Genomic DNA, 23,463 nt, shown 5'->3' with positions numbered 1-23,463 from the left:
CTTACTATAGCAGGAGGTTTATTATAGATAAGTGAAATTTTGGATTTTGTTAAAATGACAGAATGGTAGATAAAAAAAAAAAAAAATCTTTGGTAAATTCAGATGAGATGCTGATAAGGAAAGATTTGGAATAGTGGGATAAGGACAAATATTCAAAACTAGGAATGTAAATACGTATTAGAATTTTAGAGCAAATTATGATGCCATATTCACCATTAATAAATGTATTTGTTAGCTAAAAGTAGCCGAAAATATGGGATCCATTTTTTTAATCTCGATTTTCGCCAAGTTTCTGTATATATGTTTGAGGATTGTCTTATTTTTAAATATTAATGATGTAGATTTTTAAGTAATGTAGTGTCTTAATTATGGTTAAATGGAGATATATCACCATTTAAATTTATCCAATTTTAGCTAAAAGATAAAAATAAAAAACTATTTTGATTATTTTTGTTATTTATACCGAATTTGTTTTTTCATTCACACGCAAAAAGATTGCTTCTTCATAGACTAAATTTCTGCCAATTTAAAATCAACATTTGAATAAATTGTTTTACAAAGAAAAACATTGTAAATCATATTAGAATTTCCAGAATTTAGATATTAAATAAAAAGTATCGAAAATTACTTTTCCCTAAAATATCAAAGAAATATAAACTGATTTTTTTGTTAGATAAACTTTTTCAAAAAGTAAACAGATTCTTTTTAAAACAAAATATTTCCAGATCTTGATTGTGATTCAGTGTTATAAAACTATGGAAAAAATCATTTTATATCAAAGTTTAATGCTATTTAATTGAAGTAATTTTATTCGATCTTAAAAGTTTAGGAGATGGATATTTTCTTATCAAAATTGGGAACTTAAATAGTAACATCTTTTATTTAATCATGGTTAATTAATAAACTTTTTTATTAATAAAATTAATTAATTTAGATCTTTAATGTTTAAGTAAGATAGATATTACACGTATAAATCGGAATTAAAAAAATGAAGAGAAGAGGAATGAAAAAAAGCCGAATCCGAAAATATGTAAAGGAGGAGACAGTTATGACTTCTTTTGAAAACAGAGTTTTATTAATTAGTTATCACTAAATTCTTTTTTTATTAAAGCAATTTCATTATTTGGATTCAACTCAACTCATATACTTTTCTTTTTTAAAAAAAATGGATCAAATGATGTCCAAATAACTAAAAATCAAACCTTGTACTTAGGGATCATTTGGTATGAAAGATTAATAATACATGATTTGTAATGCATAGATTACTAATACATGAATCAGTAATATAGTGTTTATTTGTTATCAAGTGTTTGGTTCATTGTTTTGGGATTAAAATCCTATAAAAAACTTCTTTTCAATTATATCGTTGAATTATTATGAGATTTTTTATTTTATGTAATTGGGCCAAGATAGATAACTGTCGGACAATATTATTTTTTTGTGGCCTTCTACCTATATAGGGGAAGAACAATTTTATCGTCATATTTATTATTTTCTCACTTGAATTATTTGAGGATAAATAATTGTTATCTGAATAAATTGATCACTCATAACATCAATTTTCAATTTAAAAATGATATACCATCTACTTTTAAAATCGAAAAGACGGTAAACAATTTTAAAATAGAACAAACCATCTACATTTACACATAAAAATTGTAAGTTATTATTTTAATATGTATGCAATTTTATAAATTGTTCAAAATATAAATAATTATAAAACCACATATATATCAATAAATAATACATTCAATTATGATCGCAAATGTCTTGTGGTTATATATTTCCCTTTTTAATTAGTAAATGTTAAACAACTCACATTTCAAATATTGTATTGATTTGTATTGGATTTATTTAGCAACAACAACTCTCTCTAAATAATAAAATTTGAAAGCTAATTTATTTAAATAAAATTTTCTAGTATAAATATAAAACATAAAATCAAGAAAATAAACAAAATGATTTGAGGGTATTTTTGTCTTTACATAGATCAATCCCATGATATTAAATCCTGTATATTACTAATACCTTCATTTAGTAATACATCATATAATACCACGTAGGATGTATAACTAATACATGACTTAGTTATACATAGGCCTAAAATTTCTACCAAATATAAAACTAAATAACACTATACATAATACACGAACTATTTCTCTTAATACTAAGGGTGTTCAAAATAGAACCCTAACCAATAAGCCAGCCGCAAAATTGGTTTATTAGTATTGAGTTATTGAATAAATGGTTGAGGAACGAATTAAAATTTCATAATTAATGGCTTATTGGTGTGGGGGCGGATTATTCAATTTCCTTACCGGGTAAACCGTTAACCCGTTAAAAATTACAATACTTACACTTTTATTTTAGGTATATTAGCCTTATTTAATATTTTATCACAATATATAAGAGTGATTATATATTTTTTCATTGTTAGTCCTAACTCCTAAAGACTAAATCCATAAAGCCAGAAAAACTTATTTATTTTTCTATAATTACGTATTTTGCCTTAAAGAATAGAGAGCAAGTCACCAAACTCAAAAAAAATACTAAAGTTTAAAAGAGGAAAAGGCGTAAAGAAGTCCCTGGCTCACGGCTTTTAAAATAGTGAAAAGAAGTCATCTTTTTTGTAAGGTGCGTTCATCAAAAAAAAGGTACCATAAAAATTAGAGATTAATCGATACACCATTCGATAAACATCCGATAATTGCTAATCCGTTACCAAATCAATCGATATCTTATAGATTGGCTAGCGGATTAATAAATTTAAAAATCGATATCTGATATGTCAAATTATTAAGTCAATGGCCCGATAAGCGGCCCTACTTAATACTCCCTACTAAACGAAGCCTTAATCTTTTAAGATGTAATATATTTACTATTCCATCCTTCAAATATTCTCACCTTATCTCATTTGTCAAATTGAAGTTGTCGTTTGTTCAGATGACGGGAAAATGGGAATACATAAATTAAATAAAATTCAAAGTTTTCTTGTCAATTAAGACCAGCACAAGCTTTAATTTTTTTTTTAAAATCTATTTCTTTCCTTTTCTCTCCAGAGTTGCATGGTATTTTTATGCTAGTGGGATATCGACTTTATACAATAAAATAGTGTTGAGATGTATATAAAATGAGATGAACACTATCGTAATAAAAAATAAAAATAAATAAGCATCAAATTGACAAAGTATTAGTTCTTTTTTGAGTTTCATACAATTCTCCTCTTATGCAAATATTAACCCATAATATCCCAAGTCTGATTATTTTTTAGCCAAAAAGAAAGTCAGTTTCCTTATTTATTTTCCATAATTAGTAATTTTTTTCAGATTCCCGGACCCTGCGCATAGCGAGAGCTTAAGTGCACCGGACTGCCTTTTTTTTTTTTAGTAATTTTTTCAGATTACACAGCACAACACAAGTATCTTGTGTTACTTCAACCATTTAAATAAATATTCTGCCTTCACATAGGAAACATATGAACTACCAATAACTCAATAACATAGATGCTTTCAATTTACTCCCATGTTCACTTTACTTATCCATTGTATCAAAAATATTTTTTTATTTTTATTTGTTCATTTTAACATATAAAATAAATCTTATTTCATATTTTACTTGTAACAATAACTACTTATTTCTGAAATCATTTCATAAGACTTAAGACTATATATACATCAATAGTATGAATATTATGATAAAAATATCCACTTTATTTAGTATTTTTTTTAAAAAGAAGTGAAAATTCAATATGAACAAGTAGGAAGTAATGCTTTTAAATTACAAAACTCCCACATGATTTCAAATAAAGCGAATTTTTTGTTAGTTGGTTCAAATTACTATATTGAAGTTCGAACAACTATACAAACTATTGAGGATGGATAGAACAATAGAAACTAACTTAAAAGGAAATGAAAAAAGAAGAAGAGGATATTGAAGAACGAAAATTAATCTTAAATTAGAGTTTCCATTTAATAGTTTGAACTTGCTCGACATTAATAATTTTGAATACCTGAATTTCCACCTTCAATTATTTATTTTGTAATCCCTTCACTGTTTCCCTTAAAAAAGAAAAGAGATGTAGGAGCTAGTTCTAGTTCAGCTAGGGGTCCCTCCTCTCGTACCTTTCTCTTCAACTCATAGATACCCCACCCAAAATAAAGAGAGAAACAAGTTAATTTTTTTAAGTAGAAGAAACTGAGCTATTTTGTAGTAACAAACTTTTCAAAATGGGCTAGCCTGGTCCCCAATTGCTATATCTAAATTGAATAGTATTTAAGTATAATGTGTTTTAAATTTCACCAGTGATATTTAATTATTTTCACAATTTGATGAAATATATCTAAATTAGTCATGATTACACTAAACTAGAAAACATTTACAGAAACAAATACAGCTAAAATTGCCCTCTTTTGTGTTTAAACATTAGTAACGTTCCATCGTCGTCATACGTAATTGGACAAGATTCATAGACAATATACCAGAAAAATTTACCAACTTGATGCTGACTCTCTGGTTTATTGGGCTGATTTTCGAATTCTCATTAAAAATACTCTCTGCAGAGTCCACATAGTAACGTATCCATATGATATAAGTAGTCATCTAAATGAGAAACAAAAAGTATATAGACATGAAAAAATTGAGTCATTGACACTTCAGTATGAAACAAATGTTGGGAAGCAAACTGTATATATTATCATTCATCACAAATGATATTTACAATCCTCCAATGTACCAAAAAAATATGTGTCTACATGAAATGAACATAGTAACACAAATATATGACAGAGTGATTCAGACAAAATCATCACAAAATGAGAAACTTGAGCCGCAATAAAAGGTAGATGTTGGTGCTACTATGGATGTCAAGAGAGAACATTGAAAGCCTGAGCAGTGCGGGCAACTTTGATAAACACATCCTCCAAAGTTGTATCAGCCAGACCCCAAGCATAAACAGTGAATCTACTCTTTGCTTTTTCAACAGCTTGAAATACATCTGCAATTCTAACCTCTTGCTTTGGCAACTCAAACTTTTGTGTCCCCGATAAATGGTATACCCTGTTGGCATTTGGGGATAGGCGTCGCACCATGCGCTCCACTTCCTCCTCATTATCTGATGATGTTGTCATTGTAAACACATAAGACCCTCCGTATCTCGCCTTCAACTGTCATCCAACAGGGGAGTACATGGTCAGAACAGTTGGAAAATAAATGGTATCAGATGGAGACGTCGAAAAAATATATAAACTAACACTTGCAGCATTATATTTCAAAGGTAAACTTCTTAGCCTACCAACTCTCCACTTCCCTTCATTCTTACTTATGAACACATTATTATTCCTATCAGAAGAGTACCTTGTCCACGATCTCATAACAGTGAGGGAAGCACAGTCAATGCACAGGATTTAAAAAATATCTTAAAGGCTCAAAATTACCTCTTTGGGATTTCCTACACACTGCAAGTTGCCATCCACGAATATTCCTAGTCGATCACATAGATGCTCCGCTTCTTCCATTGAATGAGCTGAAATTGTTATCCTTATGAGTTTATCATATTAATGATCTCATTCAACAGGGGTTAGGAAGGAACAAGGAAATAATTCAGGTGTACAAAGTCCAAGAAATGTTGGGCTAGTACATCTGAATTAATGTGGAATGACAAGAAACTGGTGTGTAACGCATAATATCCCATTATCGGTACTTTTAAGATTACTTTATACTGTTTTTTACAGAACATGCGTAATTGGAGAAACCAATAGAAATTTTATTCAGCTCAAAAGGGGCAACAAAGAAGCAAGAGAAGTAACGTTAAATTACTTGTGAGAATAATTGCTCTATCTTGCTTTGCACGTTTAACCACATTCCACAAGTTATTTCGTGAAGCTGGATCCAGTCCAGTACTGGGCTCATCCATGTAGACAACCTAGAAAAATACATAAACCACAAAGAATATCAATACATTATACACATCTCTGATTGTCTTTCTATGAGGATGGATGGTAGCACTAACATACCTTGGGATCTCCAATCAGTGAGATAGCAACACTTAGTCTCCTTTTCATTCCTCCACTGTATTTCCCAGCTTGCTTGTCAGCAACGCCTCCATGAAACAAGTTGACACTCTTAAGAGATTCTTCAACTGCCTGTAGACAGAAAGGTATAAGTAGCTCAAATACATAAAAAAGCATCTGCTTTGGATGAAGAGTCAATTTCATCAACATTTTGTCTTTCTAATTGCCTCGACAACTAATTGCCCTTATTCCAACCCTGAAACTTGAACATCTCATGTAATTTTAGGACCTTGGGGGGTTGTTTAGTGGGTTAGGGAGGAGAAAGGGGGGGGGAGGACTCAGCCAATTGCTTTGCTATTGATATAGATATCAGTAACAATATCCTGGCAATGGGAAAAGTTATGCTAATTGGCTGTAACATAGCTGAAGCAACATTTCTGCTCTAACAGCTTTTGGTTGATAATTTCAATTTTGCAAGTGCTCCTCATAAGCCCCCGAGTAAAAGTTCATATGTGAGCCATTAACTTACTTGTGTCAAGACTTCTCCTTTAAGATTTTTAAGCCTTCCATAGAAAAGTAGGTGCTCCCTTCCTGTTAATTTTTCCCAAAGTAAGCTGAAATAATATTCCACATGAAAAAAAGTCAATTAGTATTATGACACTGATATTTGTAGGAAGGAGAAGGGATCATATATCAACTTGACTTAATAGAAAATAGATTCTTACTCATGTTGCGGACATACACCCATGTTGGTGTATATCATATCCATGTCTCTTCGAATATCCATACCCTGAGCATATGCAGTACCAGAGCTTGGTTTTATGAGCCCAATCATCTGTTAGCAGAAAAATATCAATAAGGGGTGTAGAGTTTTCAGTTTTTGCAATCTAAGTAAATGAAAGAAGAATCAGTATACGTTATATCTGACTACAAAAAGAAGGGCACTAAGAATGTGTTTTTGAAGTTATAAGGTCACATCCTTGAGTGACTAAAACTTAAGATTTACAAAGATACATCTAAGAGAAACAGACAACAGGACTGACCATGTTAATAAAAGTAGTTTTGCCAGCACCATTCGGACCTAGCATACCAAAACATTCCCCTTGAGGCAAAGCAAGTGACAATCCTCTCACTGCAAATTTCTCAGGGTTTCCATCTTTCCCTGGATAAACCTTTTTCAAATTGTCACAAATGATGGCATGACCTGTATTTGATTCGAGCAACTGCTCAACTCTCTCCCTCTGTTGAAAGGAGGTTCAGTACAGTTAGTTTTGTAGATAGGAACAAATGATAAGAGAAAAATGTTTTTTCACGAGAAACGTTAAATGTTTACCTCCTGAGCTACATCAGGTTTCTCCATTTGTACAAAAACTTTAGCCCCCTCCCTTGATAAACTAAGTTTCCTGACAGGAAGTGAAGGCTTCTTCCGGGAGTTCCTCAAGAAAAAAAGGGGATCTTTCCCTGATGATGCAATCTGATCAATGTAATAAGCAAGAACGAGAAACACCAACCACTGCAGTATCATAATTATTAGGACCTCCTTCATCCCATTTTTTCCATCACTTAAATCTTTCCATCTCATACCATCTGTTCCCATTAAATTACCACTGAAAGCATAGTAGGAAAACTCGTATAATCCACGAAAAAGAGAAAATCCAGGATAAAGTTCCATAAATATAATCCAGACTCCTACAAAGTCATGACAGCATTTACCAGAAGATTAGTATACAAAGGTGAAAAGCAAAACCAAACAAAATATCAGGAGAAATAGAGGCAAAACTATCCGACCACTATCTCAATTTTTAACATTATTTTTGGCACAGAGGAGAAGTAAAGGAGAAGAAGCTGTTATCTTCGCCTGATGGAAGTATATAGCTCCCATGCTGCTTGGTAAAGGAAGAAAACATTAGAAGGAAAACAGTAATTTGTTCCCTATTTTCATTCAAAGCCTGGAGACATTAGGGAACGGTTGCTCACCTTTCTTCCATCCCCTTATTTCATTCTACATATTCATAATCCATCCACCCCAGGTTATGGTAAAACTACAAACTGAAGACAGCAAATTCATAAACCGACACTGCAGCAGCAAATCCACCAGAAAAATGTAAAAAGACAATTGTTGCATATATTTTATTTGGAGTACTGGAGTAGATTCCTATCAAACTTGAATTAGTACCTTCTCACCCCATTCCTTATATTTTTATAACGCGAAGCCACTTATATTGAATACACAGTCAGGAGAAAGAATTTTTAGTCGGGATGCAGTGGTAGAGAATGAAAATGGGCTGAAGCACTCTAACCACTTAACTTTCCTTCTTTTGAATTTTGAAGGATTCATGAATATGGCTCCTTCTCTCCTGACCCTTTACCGCTTTTCACCCTACCTTCTTAAATATCCCCTGACAAATCTTTTGGCCCCTTCTGTCCACCCTTTCTTTGTCAGACGATATTCTCCTCTCATTTAACATATTTAGTATTTCGTGAGAGCTCTAGGTAAGCAGATAAAAGAGACAACCATGCCGTTAATTTTCACTGTAGAAATTGAATGATGCAATCCCCTCAAAAGGTCCCTAATGAACTGCAGGCCAGAACAAATGTATTGCTTCAATAAGAGGTAACAAGGTGTTGCAACTACGAGAATCATGATTTATAGTTCCAACTAGATGATCAAACAGTTAGCGAGACATCCTTAAATTTCATGAACTTACTTGGAAATGATTTATCCTCGAGAAAGAACTGGAAAAGGGATTCTGCCAAGAGTCCGTTTGCAAACACCATCATATAGCCTATGACTGTTACAATGTCAAGTAAGAAGCATTAGTCATATCATGTTTGATGTTGAAAGTTAATATGAAATATTGGTTCATCCTTGCAATATTAACAGCAACTTCCATTGCAGATATCAAACCTGCGGCTGTCTTAACATTCGAGAAAAACGCAGCAGCTAGAAAAGCAAGGGACACTTGCAAGTTTATGTAAATGAAGTAAAACACGAACTGGATGCTGTAATCATTAACCAAAAAGAACTTCAAGCCTGCAAAAAGGGATAAGGGGAAAAATGAAAATTGTATCAGGCGACTCTAGTTAACAGAAAGGCTCAACTGAGTAGCTGTAAAATTACCTACTAATGAGCCGAAAAGCACAAAACAGAACATGTATATTGTAGATACGACCAAAAAATACGCATAAGAAATCATCCAATAGGGAACATCCGCAAGTCCATGCATTTTCATCATGATTCTTAGTTTCTGCTCCTTCTCATAAACTAGAGCTATCAAAACAACCTGCAGACAATAAATCATGCATTAAATATGATGAGCATAAAGAATTAAATAGGATCATATGATATATAAAAAGATAACATCTGTATATAGGCTGATAGTATATGCAATTACTGTGTCACAAATTTATAAGATAAAACCTAACCAGGTACGATAGTAAAGAAAATAAACATTGGAGGAATTTCAGAAATACTGATCGTCAAAAGGTGGAGTAATAGAACAGAGATTTGTCTTCCATGAAGATGGTCAATTGAACAAGTTCCATTAAGATTAAACAGGACATATTAACTTACAGGAAAAAGTTGTGAAATCACCCATGTAAAGAATAGTGGTCCCAGTAGAGAAGCAAAGTCCACCCTGAGTGTTGTTTCTGGTTTGGGCATTTCTTTGACAAACTCGAACAGCATTTTTGCCGAAGGTCCAAGCAAAAATTGAAGGTAGGCATTTGATGCCTGTAAATAACATTTAGCAAGAATTTAACACATCAATTACATGAATAGGTTCAGTATAACTACAATTAGCCTTCATAAAGAATCAATAGAGATTGCAGACATAGATACTCATTCCTTTCATTCAAGAAGAAGTGCAATGTGAAGCAAATTAAATCAGTCTGATGACCTTTGAAATGCTAGTGGGATAAGGAACAGGCAACTTGATATTTCTTAGTAAAGGTCAATGTTGAAACAACATGTTCTTGCTAATTAACTGGACAATTCGACAACATGACAAACTGGCAATTACATTTGTCAATGCAAAAGAACTTATTTTATCCTGCTCCATAATGAAGCAAAAATATTATCAGAATTACCACTTCCAGCTCTTTCAAAAACAGCTGCTTCTTGTCAGTTGTCATTATTAAGTACTACTCTACTCTAAACTTACTGAGAGTAAGGAAATTACACAATCTATAGTATGGTCTAATGAGCAATCAAGAGTATAAGGACATGATTATGGTCCGTCCAGCTAGCACCAATACCTGATGTATCAAAACATACGTAAATTTATTTGAGAGATTAGAGCATCATAAAGAAGGGGAAAGCAGAAGTGCACTGAGAACTCCAAATTTCCACCCCATGGCTTGTCATACCCTACTCAACTAAATGGAACTAATTTTCATGATATCTACCAAGGATTTCCTTCACTGTGCTATGATCAACAATACAAAATTTACAAGGGCCAAGGACAATTTGCATACAGAAAGACATGGCAGTAGAAAGTGGAAGGTTTACCAAATTCACCGAACGAGGAACCCTTGTCAATGCCATAGGTTGATTGCCTGTGTCATTCTTATAGGTGGAGTTATACCAAATACTCACATTGAAACTATTTCTATTTGAATTAAGGAAATCATATGCTGCAAAAAAGAGATCACACAAAGTTAAGAAAATACTGGAATAGCATGGTTATACATAAGGACATTTACGCAGAGGGCACCAGAAAAACCTGCTATTATCTCATTTATCTTTTCCTCTGAATTACCCTTTCTGTAACCTTTATAAAGCTCATCATTGATCTCATCAGAACTATTACGCCACAAGTGTAAACCTTTTAAACAACTTATCTCTGCAGCAGACAATTAACAAAGCTATAAATTATATAAACTCAATAAGGAAATACATAAGCTTGTTTGTGTGGAAGGATCTATCTTTTTTGACATTACTTGACTACTAGTATATATAACAGCTTTAATCTTATACGGAATGTCAACGCATGTGCTTATCTTCCCATTGATTACAAATGCGTCAAGTAAACCCTAAGAATTCAATCAAATAGTTTGAAAAGCACGTTCGGGCTGAACTATAACATCTCAAAGCTAAAATATCTTCCGTAATAGAAACTTTTCCTACTGGGATCACACCATAGCCATGACATTTAGACTCAAGTTCTCTGGCTAAAGCTTAAACTAATCTGATATTAGTTATGCACCAAAACTAGTAAAACTCTTTCAAGCTAGGCAGTATGCCTTCTTCCTCAATTTAGGCATGCAATATCTAACACCAAAAAAGTTAAGGCAAGTCAAAAAGCAGTAATAAACATCAGTTGACTACCTTGCTGAACATTTGCAGAACCAATATCTAATGGAATAGAAAATGTGGAGTTTGGAGAACACTGCGGTTGAATGTTGTAGACTGGCAGGTCGGAGAAGAAAGCTGGCTCAAGAAAATTCATAACCTCAGTTTGTGACTCAGAACCCTGAAAATCAAAAGGTGATTAATCATCAAACGAAGAGTAAATTTTGAACCTATGCATAGTGAATATCAAGGGAATGAGAAAAATAAAATATGCTAAATGGAGAGAGAGGCTCACCAAGACATTATTGGCTAAGCTATAGAAAATGTCAGAGGAATTGAGAGTTGATCCACTGCTGAACAAATTTCTACGCATACCTATTAAGTTCCATAATATTAGACATACATTAGGAATGCTATCAGAGAAAATACTTAATTCACTTCTAGTATACTAGGATCACAGTAAAACAATTCATACTTTCTCCAAAAGTCTGATTAGTTCCAGTCAGAAGTATAGTAGCTGGACAAGAACCCGATATTCTGCACGAATCATCGGGCAAGTCCCCAAATGAAGTAAAATCAGTTCGTACAGCACGATACTCTGGTGCCGGTATCTGTAACAAGGGAGGCCATTCTGGTGGGCTAGGAATCGGACATCTGCCGACTTGGTCCAAATCTGAGAATTCAATACCACATACTTGTTCACACATGCCATCACCATTTTGGTCAACACATTGGCAGCCACATCTGTTTGATGCTTTATCTAACTCTTTGTTGACCAAAACTTGAATGAGAACTAGCAATAGACAAAGTATGATTGGGACCATGATGAGGCGAATATTTGACCTGACTTCTCTTTTCTGTAATGCAAAAGTAAAGAAATAAAGAGTTAAACATACAATTTCAGACTACAATTCAGTATTGTAAATATCACATTTTTACCTGAAAATAATGTAAAGAAAGTCTATTTAACCAACAACCCAAAAAAAGTTCAATCTTTTTGCTTAAGATACAAAGGGAACCACTTAATTCGAAAATTATTGTTCTGAAAAAAAAAAAACTCAACCTTTTAATCGCAATCATAAACTATAGTCACTCTATTTCAATTTATTTGTTCGTACTTTCCGTTTTAGTCCGATTCATACATTTTATATATTTAAGATCATAAGATTCAGAAGTGTTGCTTGCTTTCTTAAAATCTGTATCAACCAGACAAATAAATTAACAATGGCAAAAGGCAGATAAACTCAATTTATGAAAAACACAGAAAAAAAACCTGAAAAGTCAAATTCTTTCTGAGCAAAGCATTGGCTTGAGTGGAGAAGCTCGCTGGACCATGCACCGAATCCGCCATTTTCGAAGAGAAAGTATTTTTATTTTAATTTTTAAATTTGTTTGAAGTTATTTAGTGAAAGAAAGTTCGTTGAGAAATCTCCATTTTTATTTTTATTTTGAGAACTCGGAATTCAGAATAAAGAGGCGTTTTACCGAATCTCCTTTATATAGCAGTCGAGGCCAGTCATTTTCTTTTGAAATTAAGTAGGTTGACGAAATTGCCCTTTCTTGTCGTTTTCATTCTGGTGCGGGAGGTTACGTAAATGACTAAACTACCCTTTTACATCACGCCGTCTGATAAACAACGACTAACGACTAACGAAAATGCGTCGGAATTATCAAGTCATAGAAAATGATTGTATTAATAAGAGGAAAATTGAGATTTTCACTTTGACCTTGGAAGCCAATAAAAAAAACTGTGTTCATATTCCATTGGTTATTTTTCTAGTTCAATAATTTATCATTATGTCCTTTTCAAAAAGTTGCAAAGTCTGCTACTATAGTATTACGTTTCGTTTAGTCATTCAAATCTCTTACTTATAATAACATTTCTTGTCTTTATTACTTGGAATTTTCTGAAGATCATTTGGAAAATCATACTAGGAAAAATAAGTATGTATATGCTTTTGTATTCATATGAGAGAAAAAATTTCTAAGTTATATTTTCATATTCACACTCACGGCTAGATTAAATTAGATTACAACAATATAATTTTTAAATTTTCTACGTTTGAAATATCACCTCTTTTTTTGTTTTTGGTAAGTTTCACATCTTTACTATTAACTATTTCCCTTTCCTATTTATTTTTTATCTGAATTAGTGCATTTTGTTCTAAAAATTAATATGAACAAAGGATAGTGTGAGGTGTTTACAGATATAATGAATATCCTAAATATTTTAATTTGTGAATTATATTAGTTTGCATAGAGCACAACATTTGTCTAGTAGACTATACTAATTAGCCTTTAAGAATTCACTAGAATGATTTAGCTTTAATTTGATCAAATGATTCGTGTAGTCTCTCACGACTTAGATGGAAATGTAATTTAACAAGTCGTTTATTTTGGCACGACAAAGAAAAAATAAATGATTTCGTTTCGGTGAGTCGTCAGTAAAAAATTGTTTGTCGTTGATGTGTCCCATATGGTCAATCCAGGAGTTTGTTGTCTCTTTGATAATTTTGTTTCAAAATGTGGCCCTTTTTACCTCCACAATCGAATAATCTAGTGGATACAAATAATCAAAAATGAATTCAGAATTTAAAGTTTATGAATTTTTAGTGATCTCAATTATTATATTTTGTAATAAATAAATAAATTATTATAAGTGTCCGAGGGAAATCAAAACCACCGAGGAGGGCAACAAAACTTAAGCCAAATTTCATTTATATGGTTGAATCATATTTATGAGCTTACTTTGTTATATGATTTCCAATAAATAATTTTTATATTTAACATATTTCTTGATATAAAGATACGGTTCACATAAAATTTAGTAAGCTTCTGAAAATTCATCCATATATTCTAGATCCGCCTCAGAAAATATCCATTAAATGCGGATTTCAACAGCATTAAAAAGTGAATATAGTATAATTTCGTCTTTCATTGCTGTCTAACAATTTTCAGCATTTTCTTGATATAATATATGGTTCAATAATTCTTTGACAGGATAATTATTCTTTTCTATTTTTACCTTTTTAGTGCCAAAAGCCTGAATCAGATTCTTTCTAAAAGTCATATGTCTCCACAACAAGAAGAAAGGAACAATCAAGATGTCATTGTTCTGCTTGAAGTCGTCGTGCTGATTTATTAACAAATCAAAAATTTCTATTCAAAGTCTAACTTTTAAAGTAATGCATTATTAACTGATTCACTCATCCAAACACGGATTCTTCTTTGACGAGTTTCATTTTCTTAATTGAGAAAAAAATATGAACGTTCTTGGAACTTTAACGTAAGTAATAAAATAATTAAATAAATTAAACGACATATTTGTTTATTTTTTTGCCCACATGAGTTGACTTTAGCTTCTTCTGAGTAACCGGCCTTAATTATATTTACCACACTCATTAAAAAAAAAAAAATCGATATTACTATTTTACCATATTACCCCCATTAATTGATGTTTATTATTAGGTCTTGAAAAATAATTTGTACAATAAATAATTAATGCTTAAAGATAAAATATTAAAAAAAAATATGTTCTTCCTATAATTAAGAAGGAATTAACTTCATACGTAGGATAAATAAAGATTATACTTAAATAATGTGTAGGATAAGTAAATCCATTAATTATTGGTATGTGTAATGGTAGCACTCTTTAATTTGTTACATTTATTTAATTCTAACTCAAATTTATGTTTATGTTTCATGTGTTTTTAATGTCTCCTATGCTTTTAGACAAATTTCTTACACATCAACGTGCATTACTAAACAAAAATGAAATATCTTCGAACCAAAGTCCCAATGATCAAGATAAGTGAAAATTAACTCATCTACAGATTCAAGAGAAGTGAGAGACATGTTACTTTACCCATTATTTGTTGTTCAATAATTAATAATATATATGAGCTTGGGAATAATATCATATTATTTTTTTCATTTTCGATGCCGTTTCATTACATTCCTAACAAGGAAACAATGATTTTAGTCCACGTTATTACTTTATTATATGATTTTTCTTCGAATCTACAAAATTATTGGAAGTCGAACAATATTCAAATATTAGTGGATGAAAAAAATTATAAATTAAAGGAAATTGAATCATATAAGAGATTTGAAATTAGCAAATTCAACATTAGTAAAACGTAAATGTCAACAAATGCTAGGAGAGCGCATTTTTGTTAATCTAAAACCGTGAATATTGATAAGTATAACATATTAATCACCTTGATTTTGTAATTTAATCACAACTTTGACATTTGTTCTTGTTTTTAAACTTTCACGAGAAAGATCATTTCTAAGCTTGGATCATTTAAAAAAATTAGATTAGAAATTTAAAAAATATCAAGGCATCAAAGTGTAATCTCATAATGGACCTTCATTAATATGTCGCCGCTGTTAGGGGTGTAAATGGACCGGGTTGGTTTGGATTTTTTACAAACCAAACCAAATCATTTGTGTCGGGTTATTAAATCTATAAACCAAATCAATCCAATAAAAGTCGGGTTTTTCGGGTTTTTTCGGGTTTCTCGGGTTTTTCATTGTATCTAATAAAAAGCACAGAGCAGTGCTTCTTAAAAAGAATTCTAGTACAAAATATCAACATATAAGATGGAGGCAGAACACTGTTTAAAGTTTTAAATTTATAATATAACTTTATAAGATGGACTTTTTTTGTATATTATTTAGATGAGTTTCTCAAGTCCAAATCTAAATGTAAGAAAGAAAACAAAAATTATGAAAAAAATTTTAAAAAATATTTATAAATTACATTTTAATAAATATTTTTATGTATAACATAATTTGAAAGTAGTATATCTATAATCGGGTCGGTTTGGGTTTGATTTGACTTTTTTTAGTTAAAATCAAACCAACTCTATAATGGTCGGGTTTTTTTTCCAAACACCAAACCAAGTCAAACCAAACCACTAGTCGGGTTTTTTTTCCGGTTTGATTCGATTTGTCGATTCGGTGCTATTTATCGATTTGCCCTGTACAACCCTAGCCGCTGTCTAATGATATCACAATATGCGTGAACTCTTTGAGAAGCCTTTGAAAGAAATCACATAATACTTGTGGTTGTCAATGAGACTTTGTTATGTTATTTAATTTGTTGTTGTATATTAGGTTGTACCTCGACAAGTCGACAACTTCCTAAATCATTAAAATAGGCATCTTTCCTCTTTTAAGCAAACTAGAAGAAATGCAATTATTAAGAAATTGATTTAAGCTAAATTCCGAGAGAAAATAAAAGAATCATCGAATTCATATGAAAATTATCGGTGGGATTGTTTAAGGAGGAAAAAAAAGAGTAAAAACTTAATGGTGTTAACTTCAAGTTAGATATAAAATTTAAAATTACACAATTTATATTATTATAATTAAATATGCTCAATCTAATAATCTAAGGATCATAATAATCACAAGAAGTTAATAACACATGCACTAAAACCGAGTCATTCCCCCTTCCTTAAATGAGAAGAAAAAAATTGATTTACGTGAAATATATAAACAAAACTGCTTGGAAAAAAAAATGTTTCTCATGTTGTTCATTAGACTTGACCGGCACAGGCAAGCATGTGATATATACGAGCAAAGATATGACTTTTGGTATATAATTATTTCTAATTCAAATGTTTTATTGCCCTTAAATTGTTAGAAAGAGAATGGATGTCTTTTTAACTTACGTCATCGATATCATATGCTCCGATAAAAAAAAAAATCGCAAAACGTCAGCTATAATTTTAAAATTATTTCGATCCAACTTAAAAAGGAAGGCAGCTACTATAACTAGTATATGTGATGGTAAACTCGTGTAATATAAGGGAAGTGGAATCCCTAGCTTCTTATATATTCCTAACTTACAAAACGCAATTGGATATATGATTTGCATTGTATAGCCTTTTCCATTTTTTCATTTATTTTTAGCTTTTAATATACAGCCAGGTATAGGGAGTCTGCTTAGGATTGCAATATTTGAAAAAAAATAAAATTGAAGGGTATAATTGACTCTATTTTGAGTTTCAATTTTGGTGAAAATGACTCAACTTCATTGGCATTTGACTATAGATTTTGAGATTAGAATACGGATATCTTTGGAAATCAAAATTGAAATGCACGTTTCTTTATTGTGTTGTGAGGTATTAGGTTTAAAGAAAAAAGGTATAGGTTTATTATCATAATTAATCCCTAATAACGGAATTGGACATCTAGAGTCATTAATTAAGGGACATGTGAAAGTACGTACTAACTACAATTATAAAATCAAAAGATGGCGTGAAATTTAGTAGAAGTATTGGAAGGAGATATAAATAGTTTTTAAAAGGACAAAATACTTGAAAGGCCCTTTTAAACTTGCCTTTTTTTTCTTCCAATTTTCTAAATTATGTGTAGTCTTAATTACCGTGTGACTTTAATCATCTCTATATGCCTAAAAGAAGGTGTAGTTACTCTCTTTGTCACACCAGCGTGTGTATAATGGGTAAAGGCTACCAAAAAGACTAGTTCAAAAGAATAATTAAGACTTTTGATAGTTTAAAAGAAAAATGAAGAAAACAAGTCAAGTTTAGAGTGATCTTTAGATATATATATATATTTTGTGCCTTTTAGAAGCTGTTTATTATTAGATAAATAATGTGAATAATAATGTTTCATAGTTAGACACTTCTTTTGGAAGTTTTAGCCAGTTGTTAGATCTTAATATATTTCCCACAAAAATTGCACCTGAAAGTTAGGAGTACTAGTATATATTTAATCAAAAGAATCGACCTCCCAGATACTAATGATGATTTATCTGCTATATTCCCCTATATATATGCTCAAAGTGAATAACATATATGACTTTGCTAGTATAATCTCTTAACTTTAATTTGTTTGCAATATGGATTGGGAGAGAGAGTCTTACCCTGAGTACAAAGATTTTATTTTTGTTCCCTTCTTCGCTCTCTTCTTCCCAATCCTTCGATTCATACTCGACAGATTAGTCTTCGAGTTAAATATATATATATAGAGAGAGAGAATGACTTGCTAGACTCTTGTACTTATTTCAGTTTGTCATTGAAGTCCTTATACTCTATAGAGTTTCATTCAGACACATGAACCTGTTCAAAACTAATATTTCGTGTATATTTGTATTTAGTATGAACTTTTTATTTATTTTATTTTAATGTAATTAATCGCGCCCTGATGATGCATTGCAAGGCATTGGCTAAGCGCATGATTTGCGGAAAGGACTCGAAGATGAACAATGGCAGTAGTATAAAGAGGAAGAAAATGAACAAGTTCAAGGAGTCGGCATGGAAATTCATGTATTTTCTCTCCGCAGAGATATTTGCATTTTATGTTACTTATAACGAGCCATGGTTCACAAATACTCGATATTATTGGACTAGATGGGAGATCAGGTTTGGCCTAATCTCAAAGTCAAGTAAACTAGGATTTTGTGTATATATTCTTTTATAACTCTTTTTTCTGGCCTATTTTTTCTTAAGTCAGGGTCTATCGAAAACAACATAATTTTAATAGATTAAAGCTGAAAAGATGGAACATGTATACCGGAGGATTTACTTATACTCCATATTTGCATTGATCTACTGGGAAACAAGACTCTCTGATTTAGCTGCCCAGATGATTCATCACCTAACATCACTATCACTCATTCTCTTGTCTTGCATTTTCGGGTACGTATAAATGTCTTACTTTTTTTTTAGTCCGTTTATATAACACAATAAATTGGTTTGATTTTGAAAATGAATGAAAGTGCAGGATGGCACGTGCGGGATCAATGATTGGATTAATTCATGATGTACTAATGGAAATTGCAAAAGTGTCAATATACAGTGGATTTCATAGCATTGCTGATATTTTCTTCGCTCTTTTCCCATTGTCTTGGCTATTACTTCGTCTAATCTGCTTTCCTTTCAACATTATCTACAGTACATGGTAAGTCACTTCACCATCAATTGTAATTAAATGATTTAATTAAGTTAAAATATATGTATTAGTTAAATATAATTAAGTAATTAAAATGTATATGCAGATATATATCGTGCATTTTATTGGTTTAATGCAAATTACTCTTAAGACTCCCACTGTTCTATTTTATGTGAAATTATTACTATTTGAAAGGTTAAATAAGTTTTTCTTTGGCCCTTTTTATCTTTAGATGCTTTTTTATTACAATATTTTGTATTATTAACTATTGTGACCTATTGTATTTTTATATATCTATAGTTTTTAAATATTTTATTTTAAAAAAACAATCTTCAAGAATGCTGAAATTCATATAAAAATATTAATCAAATTGATTTCCCTACATCATGATCGAATAGTGTCACATTAAAATAAAATAGATGCACGATTATATTATTACACATTTCATATAAATAGTAGCTTTTCATCTCATGATGTTTTTTACTTTTTAAAAGTTAATTTAATTAATCTCGGATGCTGAATTGATTCATCTTTGCTTTTGCAGCTGCGTTCTTTTCATAGTGGACAAAGAGTAGCACCAAAATATTAATGGAATCATACTTTACTTTGTGATAAATTCAATGCTGATATGCTTGCTGCTTCTTCAATCTATTGGTGGACACTCATATGCCGCGCATGATTATGAATATCCTAAAAAAAAGGCCACGACGTTAATGGCATTCGATCTGGTATAATTAAAAACGGCTCCTTGACTATCAAAATTTTTATCTTATTGATAAGAGTTCATTCCTACTAATTTCCTGCTCATTTTCTCTTCCTTTATAACAATTTTAAGGGGGGATTTTTTAAAAAGAAAGAAATATACTCATCCATCTCAATTTATGTAATGCATTCTATTTGCGGTATTTTTTTTTCCACAAGCATCTTATTTATGGTACGAAATCTTAAAATAAAAAGTTAAATTTTGTGGTCTAAAATAAATAATAAATATTTGTGTAACTTATATATTCTCTCATTATGTTTAATAGAAAGTTTAAAATGAAATATAATAAAGTACTAGTATTATTTTTTAGGAGAGGCGTGTCTATTTCAGAGAACCAGTTCGGATTTATGCCGGGACGCTCAACTACAGAAGCCATTCACCTTATGGGGAGACTAATGGAGCAATATAGGGAGAGGAAGAGAGACTTGCATATGGTGTTCATCGACTTGGAGATGTTTGGAGGCTAAAGGTGTACCTGTAGCGTACATAAGGGTGATCAAGGACATGTACGAGGGTGCCAAAACCAGGGTAAGGACAGTAGGAGGGGACTCAGAACACTTCCCAGTTATGATGGGGTTGCATCAAGGATCAGCTCTTAGCCCGTTCCTATTTGCCTTGGTGATGGATGGATTGACGCGACAAATTCAAGGTGAGGTGCCATGGTGTATGCTTTTTGCGGACGACATAGACCTCATCGATGAGACTCGTAGCGGAGTTAACGCTAAGCTGGAAGATTGGAGACGCACCTTGGAGTCTAAGGGGTTTAAGCTGAGTAGGACCAAGACAGAGTACCTAGAGTGCAAGTTCAGTGAGACACCTCAAGAGGTTGGCGCGGAAGTTAGGCTCGGGGACCAAGCCATCCAAAAGAGAAGTAGTTTTAAGTACCTTGGTTCTATCATGCAAGACAGCGGAGAGATCGACGAGGATGTCACACACCGTATTGGGGAAGGATGGATGAAATGGAGGCTCGCCTCCGGTGTGTTATGTGACAAGAAGGTGCCACTACAACTTAAGGGCAAGTTATACAAAGTGGTCGTTAGACCAGCTATGTTATATGGGGCGGAGTGTTGGCCAGTTAAGGTCTCCCACGTGCAAAAGATGAAGGTTGCCGAGATGAGAATGTTGAGATGGATGTGTGGGCATACTAGGAGTGACAAGATTAGAAATGAGGCTATTCGAGAAAAGGTAGGAGTGGCCTCAGTGGAGGACAAGATGCGGGAAACGCGACTGAGATGGTTTGGACATGTGAAGAGGAGAGTCTCAGATGCACCAGTGTGGAGATGTGAGAGGCTGGCCATGGATGGTTTCAGAAGAGGTAGGGGTAGGCCAAAGAAATATTGGGGAGAGGTGATCAGACAGGACATGGCGCATTTACGACTTACCGAGGACATGACCCTAGATAGGAGGGTGTGGAGGACACACATTAGGGTAGAAGGCTAGTACATAGTGGTTTTATTCTCCCTTATTCGTAGGCGTATTAACGCACTATGATTTCTTGTACTCTGATGTATGTTATTTATGGTATTTATGTTATTATCCAATAATACTATCTACTGTTTTTTGTGTTTTGATTATACTATTGTTTGGACCGTTTTCGTCATCTACTTATCTACTTATTTACTCTAATATTCTTGTCTGACCTTTTTCTATGCTTTTATTGAGCCGAGGGTCTTTCGGAAACAGTCGTCCTACATTGGTAGGAATCAGGTCTGCGTACACTCTACCCTCCCCAGACCCCACGATGTGGGATTTTACTGGGTTGTTGTTGTTGTTTGTATTATTTTTTAGGAACAAACAAAATAGGAAAGTGCATTACATAAGTTGGACGGAGAAAAAAATATCGGTTATATTATATACTTCCAGCTTGTGATCTTAGACTGCATGTATTCATCTCAATGATCTACAGATTCAGAATCCGATGGCGATGAGGCTGAGCACAAACAGAGATGATGAGGATCAAAAGTTTGAATTATTAAAACACTGGCTGGTTGCATTGTATTTCCTTAAGTTTCATGATAATGTATAAATATATTTTAATTATGTAAATATTGTGTTGCTGAAATCACGTTTGAATATATATGTTGTATAGTTTCTTGTGTTCATTGTTAGTTTAATAAAAATGTATTTGTAACCAATTTAATCGAAAAAATAGAAAACATATGAATGTAAAAAAGGCAAACACTAGTAGTTTTTCTTGTGAAGCTATGACGATAACTCTAGAATCGCACCACAACATCAATAATAGAAATATGCGGGACTTTTTAAATGCTTGAAATTACCTCTTTGGGATTTCCTATGCACTGCAAATTGCCATCTACGAATATTCCTAGTCGATCACATAGATGCTCTGCTTCTTCCATTGAATGAGCTGAAATTGTTATCCTTACGAGTAGCCATACTAATGATCTCATTAACCAGTGGTAAGAAACGAACGAGTAAAGCATTCAGGTGTGCAAAGTGCAGCATATGTTGCGGTTGGGGTTCTCTACTCAGTGCAAAGTGCAGCATATGTTTCCGACTGCAAAATGAAGGAAAGTCAGAATGTGTTTTTAGAGTAGTGAATACACTGAGATCACATAATTGAGTGACTAAAACTTAAGATTTACAAAGATATATCTAGCACAAAAAAGACAACAGGACTGACCATGTTAATAAAAGTAGTTTTCCAGCACCATTGGGACCTAGCATACCAAAACATTCTCCTTGAAGCAAAGCAAGTGACAATCCTCTCACTGCAGTTTTCTCAGGGTTTCCATCTTTCCCTGGATAACCCTTTTTCAAATTGTCACAAATGATGGCATGACCTGTACTTGATTCGAGCAACTGTTCGATTCTCTCCCTCTGTTGAAAGGAGGTTCCGTATGGTTAGTATTGTAGACATGACAAACATGTCCTGCAACAATTTTCATTGACATTACTCGACTACTTGTGTATATAGAAGCTTTAGTCCTAGACAGAATGACGGTACATGTGCTTATCTTCCCATTGTTTGAGATGTGTCAACGTAAAAACCTAGGAATTCATCAGATAGTTTGAGAAGTATGTCCAGTGATACTACAACATCAAAGCTAAAAGGATCTTCCGTAATACTTCCTCCATTTCAATTTGTTTGTTCGATTTTGACTTGACACTAAAAAAACTTTTGAATCTTGTGATCTTAAACTAAAGATATATATAATGTATCAAAATGTTTTTTAATCTTGTAGTCTTGAACATTTCAGGTAAAAAGTTAAAATTAAAAAGTTGTCAAAAAAAGAAAAATGCGTTATTTTGTAATATCTTTTGCTGTAGAGAGATCCGTTTTGAAAATACTACTACTATTCTAAAGAAGTTAATATGTTAAGTATTGTGTATGGTTATTTTTGTTTCTTGAAGCTATATAATTGTTATTTATTCTTTTATTTTAAAATGATATATTATTTGAGAAGGTTTTGACACGTGACATACACGCATAAGTTAATCTGTCTTTTTTG

At 32.3% G+C, this 23,463-nt stretch overlaps 1 protein-coding gene and 1 pseudogene across 1 annotated transcript; one reads left to right on the top strand and one right to left on the bottom strand.

The window, feature by feature from the left end:
- Positions 1-4,669: 4,669 nt before the first annotated feature.
- Positions 4,670-12,754, bottom strand: LOC129894465 (ABC transporter A family member 7-like). The gene is made up of 18 exons (XM_055970173.1): positions 12,575-12,754; positions 11,777-12,158; positions 11,597-11,676; positions 11,338-11,482; positions 10,733-10,852; positions 10,519-10,643; positions 9,583-9,741; positions 9,130-9,292; positions 8,917-9,042; positions 8,717-8,800; positions 7,342-7,697; positions 7,052-7,249; positions 6,734-6,843; positions 6,538-6,622; positions 6,012-6,140; positions 5,815-5,920; positions 5,433-5,521; positions 4,670-5,162 (listed from the first exon to the last, which is right to left on the bottom strand). Exons 1-18 carry the CDS (start codon positions 12,650-12,652, stop codon positions 4,863-4,865), a joined length of 2,835 nt encoding a protein of 944 aa, XP_055826148.1. The 5' UTR covers positions 12,653-12,754; the 3' UTR covers positions 4,670-4,862.
- A 5,424-nt stretch (positions 12,755-18,178) lies between these two features.
- On the top strand, positions 18,179-21,940 carry LOC129894020 (alternaria stem canker resistance protein 1-like; annotated as a pseudogene).
- The last annotated feature ends 1,523 nt before the right edge of the window (positions 21,941-23,463 follow it).

The sequence above is a fragment of the Solanum dulcamara genome, chromosome 7 (assembly GCF_947179165.1).
Source record: "Solanum dulcamara chromosome 7, daSolDulc1.2, whole genome shotgun sequence".
NCBI lineage: Eukaryota > Viridiplantae > Streptophyta > Magnoliopsida > Solanales > Solanaceae > Solanum > Solanum dulcamara.
The sequence above is the reverse complement of the archived record's forward strand: the minus strand, read 5'-3'. Positions and strand labels throughout refer to the sequence as shown.

Excerpts from the sequence above, each read along its gene's own strand:
- LOC129894465 (XM_055970173.1), bottom strand. The coding sequence starts at position 12,652 with ATGGCGGATTCGGTGCATGGTCCAGCGAGCTTCTCCACTCAAGCCAAT. Across the intron at positions 9,293-9,582 it reads TGATTTCACAACTTTTTCCT|GTTGTTTTGATAGCTCTAGT; the intron begins GTAAGTTAATAT and ends TATTGTCTGCAG. Across the intron at positions 9,043-9,129 it reads GCTTTTCGGCTCATTAGTAG|GCTTGAAGTTCTTTTTGGTT; the intron begins GTAATTTTACAG and ends CCCTTTTTGCAG.